This window comes from Ruditapes philippinarum, unplaced genomic scaffold (assembly GCF_026571515.1).
Source record: "Ruditapes philippinarum isolate M1 unplaced genomic scaffold, ASM2657151v2 ctg1192_1_1_1_1, whole genome shotgun sequence".
NCBI lineage: Eukaryota > Metazoa > Mollusca > Bivalvia > Venerida > Veneridae > Ruditapes > Ruditapes philippinarum.
In genome coordinates, this window is record NW_026865481.1 from 128,647 (window position 1) to 135,602 (window position 6,956).

General features: G+C 34.2%; 1 protein-coding gene across 1 annotated transcript; it reads right to left on the reverse strand.

Annotated features, from left to right (window-relative positions):
- Positions 1 to 317: 317 nt before the first annotated feature.
- Positions 318 to 2,420, reverse strand: LOC132729267 (uncharacterized). The gene has a single exon (XM_060714989.1). It carries the CDS (start codon positions 2,418 to 2,420, stop codon positions 318 to 320), a length of 2,103 nt encoding a protein of 700 aa, XP_060570972.1.
- Positions 2,421 to 6,956: the final 4,536 nt, after the last annotated feature.

Genomic DNA, 6,956 nt, shown 5'->3' on the forward strand with positions numbered 1-6,956 from the left:
ATATGTCACTATCATCTTGGTAACTTGTTTCTAAACTATCATCTTCCTCTAATCTATCATACCCATTTTCCGCTTCTACAACAGCTGCACTTACCTTTGCCAATGCACCTCGTTCTGGTTCGAAATTTCTTTCAACATACTCCTTCAGCATATTGGCATGGAAAGTTTTGATCTTACTGTTACCTATGTCTATCCGATAATCTAATTTGTTCACGACCTCGGAAACTACAAATGGACCTTTCCATTGTAACAACAACTTATTGCGTTTTGTAGGTATAAGAACCAGTACTTTACTTCCCTTCTTAAAAGTTCTATCTCTAGCTTTCCTGTTTGTAATACTTTCTATACCTAATACTGCTCTTCTCTAACTCCTGCTGTGCTATCTTACATGTACTTTCTAGTCTTTCTTGCAAATCAACTACATACTGATAAGTTGTCTTAACTTCGTCATTCTCTGTTTTTCCTGACCATAACTCTCTCAAAATGGTAATTGGACCTCTTATACTACGTCCATATAACAATTCAAATGGCGAGAATCCTAAACTCTCTTGTGGAACTTCCCGATACGCAAACAACATAGCATTCAAATACTTATCCCAATCTGTAGGTCTTTCACTACACATCCGTTCCAACATCTGCTTTAAACTACCATTAAATTTCTCCACTAAACCATTACACATCGGATGATACGGTGTAGTTGTTAACTGTCTAAGAGACAGCAACCTACTAACCTCATTCATAATCTGTGAAGTACATGTAAATTGTGATCCACAATCTGTAAGCATTTCCTCTGGAACACCTAATCTACTATACATGTCAACTAATGCTTCGGCTACTCTTTCAGTCTCTATACTAGGCAATGCAATTGCTTCAGGATATCTGGTAGCATAGTCTACCATGGTCAAAATATATCGGTTCTTCCTATCAGTCATAGGTTCGATCGGACCAACAATGTCAACGGCAACTCTCTTAAAAGGAGTATCAATCAAAGGCATCTTACCTAAAGTTACCTTACTTATTCTACCTTTAGAAATAATACGTTGACAAATATCACAAGACTGACAATATCGTCTAACCTCTACAAGAACACCTGGCCAATAAAACTCCCCTAAGACTCTATCACTTGTCTTCCTAATACCAAGATGTCCTGCCAAAAGCGAGTCATGCGCTACTTTTAACACAGTCTCCCTAAGATCCTTAGGAACTACTAACTGCCTACTTACGTCACCATTTCCTGCCGTAAACTCTCTAAACAACATCTTATTCCTGACCTGAAACTTCACTTGCCCTTTACCTCTACAGTTTCTGTCAGTACCTTCCTCTGCTTTCTTTCTACATCCATCTAATGAACTATCTGCCTGCTGCTTCTCTACAAACTCTACATTAGTGATGTCTAAAATCTGTGAAGGAACTTTAAGTCTTCTATGAGCTTTAACTTTACTCTGCGATCTTGTTTCTACTGCTGAAGCTGACTTACCAAAATTTGGTTCTACAGCACCCTCTATGTTACCGATAATTACATCATTTGTAGGATTATCTACACATAGTGCTTCTACAGTACCCCTGTAATACGGACAATCCAGATCAATTAACGCCATGTCTAATCTGTGCTCACTACCATCAATGTACTTACATCGTCTGGACTTCCCTAACAATTGATTTGCATTCACCAAATTCCTTCGTACTATGACACATGTACACCCAGTATCTCTCATTGCAACTATAGCTTTACCATTACATATACCTCTAGTTGTCGGACATGAATTTATAGTAACTGTACCCACGTCTTCAGAATCCCCACGTTCTATCAAACTACTACCACTATCTGATCTCGGCATCGAAATCTTCGAATCTGCATCTCTATTTCTTCCTCTACCTCTACTCCTACCTCTATAACCTCCTCGCCTTCTATTACCCTGATAACTATTATCATTCTTACTTGGATTCATTGAGTTCGGTTCTATGTCTTCCGCTGCGTTAGCTTTATTTGTAGCCTTATTTCTACAGAAAAATGCTGTATGCCCTAAACGACCACAATATGTGCATTTATAACCTTCATACTGCTGAGATGCTCTACCTCTATTTACGAGTCTATCGTTACCTCTTTGCATACGATAACTACTACCTTGATTTCTATCTACAGGTCTACTCGGCAGTGCATAAGGCTTAGCTCTTTCTTTAATTCCATGATTCACTACATACTTCGGACCTCCTCTAGTCTTGGCAAACAAATCTGCATCTTCCGCTACTTCTCGGGCTGAAAACAACTTCTTACTACTAAGGTTCTGATATAGTTCTCTATTGCAGATATCTAAAAATTGATCCCTTACTATGAAGTCTAACAACTTTTCATAAGTCTTCTCCACCTTACTCAATCTTAGCCAACCATCTAAGTATCTAGAAATTCTAGCTAGGAACATAACAAAAGTCTCATTTTCACGGGGCCTTTCAGTCCTAAACTTCTTCTAATACCCATCATCAGTCAACTCAAACTGCCTTAACAAAGCATCTTTCAGCTTATCATAATCCGTCCTATCTTCTAATGGAAGCCTATCAAATACCTCCCTAGCAGTACCTTTTAACAGAAACGTTAAGTTTAGTGACCACATTTCATGTTCCCAATTCTGAGCAGACGCATAAGTTTCATAAACATTCAAATACGCATCCATAAAATCAATCTTTTCGTCAAATGGAGTCATCTTAACCTTAACCTTACCTACACTCTTCTTACCTAACATATCTAACTCTATCTTCATCTTATATTCTGTATCTAACTTCCTAGCTTCTGCTTCCTCCTTCTCTCTTTCTAACTGACGAGCTATTTCTAACTTCTCCTTTGCAACTCTAGCCTCATTACTTAACTTCTCTTTTTCCATTTCTATCTCTATTTCTAACTTCTCCTTAGAAATCTGGACTTCATAATCTAACTTCTCTTTTGCTAACCTAGCTTCTAATTCTAACCTATCCTTCTCAGCTTCTAACCTACTATGTCTTTCTTCACGCTCCCTGGCTTGCTCCTCTTTAACAAAGTTTCTCAAAGCCTCATCAGTATACCCTAACTCCTGACCTACCTTCATCAACTCATTTACACTAGTCATCTTGACTTATTATGTATATTTCCTACACTGTAACACTACTACAACAACAACTTAGGATACAAGTAAAATCTTACCGTGAGGTAGAACAATGATATCAAAGTATCATTAAAGGGTAACACTACAACCCTTAAACACAAAACGCTATATTCACTAAGTGCAATCACGGTGCACTATAACACTACACTTCAGTGTAACACCATATAATTAAACGCATTTATCACTCTAGCGCTATAATCAAAATGTACCTTCACTGTACAAGTACTAAAATAAACAATGTATCATATATTCTAAACACTATACCTCACCACTACAAACACTAAGTTTCAAACTCATCTAAGTATCTCACTAAGGTTGTATAATAATAATCTTAAGTGTACAGTAGACAGTAGGCAATAATTAAAACTGTTCAAAATACTTTAAACTTTAAAGTCCAAACTACGACCCAAAACTCAATGTCGCGTAGCACTTTACCCCACAGTGCAAAAATATAAAAGGTATATGGCCAGTTTCAATATACTACAGACACAAAGTAAACACAAAGTAAAATTGTAAATGACACAATAAATTAAATGTTCACCTAGATAACAGACACAGTTTCTTTATCTAGAAAAAGTACACAAGGCGGGTAGTACCTTAAATTGCAGAGTGTATGTGTGTATATGTGTACTTCCGGTGTTTTACCGAAAGGTCACTTTCAGATTACAAAACTGGTGGTCTCATCATAAAGTGACACCTAAAAGGAGGAAAATGGAACGAACTCACCCTAAACGTCCAAACGTCCACTGTCGGGTCTGTGTGGCTGTTATAACCTCTCAGCTGGATAGCTGTCACACACACAAGTCCGTTTCATTTGTCACGGTATCAATCTGAAAATGTTAAGAAATTATAATCACACTAAATATAAAAAGAATAAATAATTAAAAATGATACAAAATTTAACTACCTTTAAGTAAACTAAATTTAACTTTTAATTGTAAATAAAACTTTTACTTAAAATAAAACCAAAGTTTCTAGTGTTAGCTATATAACCTAGCTGCAGTTAAATGAGTGTGGTTTGTTTCAAATAACAACTATAGCCAACCGGTATCCAATCACGTCGAGGTCACCAAATGTCACAATAGGGACTACGATGGGATACCAGGCCGACCACAATTGCTATCTAAAACAACCAACAACTCAGAACAGAAAAATATATACAAATTTATTTACAGAAATGAATATTTATAAATGAAAAATGATTGTATATGATAAACTACTATGATAAGTCACTGCACAAACAAACACTATCAACGTATCTCAGTCTATTTCTCCCGTAAAGTCTCTGTCATGATGTATCAATAAAGTGGTGGCGTTGTTAAACAAAATTCGTCACAATGGCGGGCGTCTTGTATAAAATCTTATCAAGCGTAACTGTACTTCCTACAGTGTTGGCACAGTTGATAGGATCCTGAACAAGGGCATGCGTCACCCTTTAGCCATGGACATACGTGTGGAGGGCCCGTGTCATCTTCGGGTGTGTCCTCAAATAAGAAGCTACAAAGTATAAAACATGGTAAGTTCCATGATAATCAAACATAAGGGTATAATAAAGTCCCTTGGAAAAGACTCGACCTTTGTCGGTTTCCAATAAAATAACGTGCTTCTTTGAATAAACAAAATGTCCACTATAGTACACCATACATTCCGTGGAACAAAAATTCAATCACATCCGCATAATACTGCGTTTGCAAATATATTCAAATATACGCCACATAATAACCACCAATAAATAAACGTCTTCCAAAATCATGCCACTGAAGATCCTTCTCTAGAGATACGTTGTATTTACTTATAACAAAAACTGATGATAAATGAAATGAAGTAAGATGATAACGTAAATTAAATTGATTGAAACAAATCATTACGATACTGCAGCATTTTACATAAAGTTACACAAATACGGTAGAACCATAATAAATTATTTATGAAGATATATATATATATATATATATCTATAAAATATTCACAGCTCCTATACAATTACAATACAATTAAAACTTCAATTAACATATCTCGGTATAAATTTGCAATAGCGAAACACTAGAATAAAAAGAGCTTTTAAAATTTAATCTGCAAAAATTTAGAAAATTTAGAAAACAATAAATCACTGCCAAATAACTAAACCTGAATCAAATAAACAATAATTCTAATAGAAAATAGTATTTTACGAAATAGCAAAAATTTATGAAACAAAATCACTAGAAAATTAAATTTACCTTGTACAAGCTGTAATTTTATGACAAATATAATTTGTCTGTCACCGTCATAGTGACCTGTATAACGTCCAGTGCATTGCAATATGTCACTTAAAATTTAGTCAATATATAGCAAACTACTGAGTACTGAGCGGGAAAACAGATCGTGCAAAACATGAAAAATCGATTTGCACGAAATAAAGCTTGGATAGCGGGAAAAATAGTTATGTAAAATAAAGGCCCGTCCTTCAAATACAGACATAATACATATATCTGGTTCATAAAACAAAAATGTAACTTTCTTATTACTGAAAGGATTTTTGTGAAATAAACGGCAAAATGTTTAAATTGAGACATGGAAATTTATGCAAACCATAAAAATACTCTAAATAATAATTTCACCCGAAAACTCTAAATTGAACAAAAGATGATGCAATCTCACAACAATGAATATAGAGTAAAAATGAGGTTCGGCGTGAAAATATAATGCAAAATTTTACAAACGTACTTTCACTTTGTGACATTAATATTGTTATTTAAAACAATGTTTTCCAGTCTTCTCTATTCTATTGCATTACAACGAAGATATTATTTAAAATCTTTTTCATTAGTATGTGTATAGGTAAACATATTTTATTGAAATTACAATATAACTTTGTAGTTCTTCTCATTTATTGTGTTTACATATGCAGTGCTTGTTCATTTTCCTTTTCATTTTCCACTGAACATAAATTTTAATAAGCTGACAAACAGGGAATCAATAACATATGCACATTCTATTTTAAGGTATGACCTACAAAACCCATTAAACGTCTTGATGTATGTCTTTTGCTTCAATTATCAAGGAATCACTGCAGACAATAATACATATACTGTCAGTAAATCTGAGCAATAAATCCAAGATAAAATTATAAAGTATGTATACAATCAGATGCATGAAAATGGTTATTTGTTATATAAAACATCATCAGCGTATTCATTTAAAAATGCCATAAACTCAAAGTATCTATATGTAATCAGCAATAAACTTAAAATATGCATGCAAACAAATAATGGTACTAAAAATGCGACACAAAACAACAACAAACTTTATAATGTTTGAAAAGACACAAATATGCCAAGGCCATAAGAAGCCGTGTTGTTTCTCTGAATCATTGGGAAAAAATATGACAACCAAAATGTATATGTACACCAATATATACCAATGCTGTTTTCAACAATGAATGTAGTATTTATCCCTTGTATTTAGTACATTTCAAGGAGTAGATTAAATCTCATAGATCAGACTGAGACAAACGGTTTGTGTCATTTAAAATGTGTTATTCTTCGTAACGACGATAAATGCTGCTCAAAAATTATCGTTTCATTTCTTTTTAATCATAAAGTAGAAGTAGCCTGTCTTTCAAATGGAAGAGTATCCTTTGTAACATTGAATATTTCTTCATTTTGATAGATATCAGAATAACGAAGGTGGATGTTTCCCGTTTTGCATACGAAATAAACGATTTAGATGATGCATTTTGTCATTTGAGAATTCTTTTTTGTTTACAGAACTTACACGAGTGTATGTATGTCTGTATTATTAATCATACAATCATTTACTAGAATCATGATAGGAGGACAT

What these genes read in the sequence shown, in the direction of transcription:
- LOC132729267 (XM_060714989.1), bottom strand. Translation starts at nt 2,420, where the DNA reads ATGTTCCTAGCTAGAATTTCTAGATACTTAGATGGTTGGCTAAGATTG.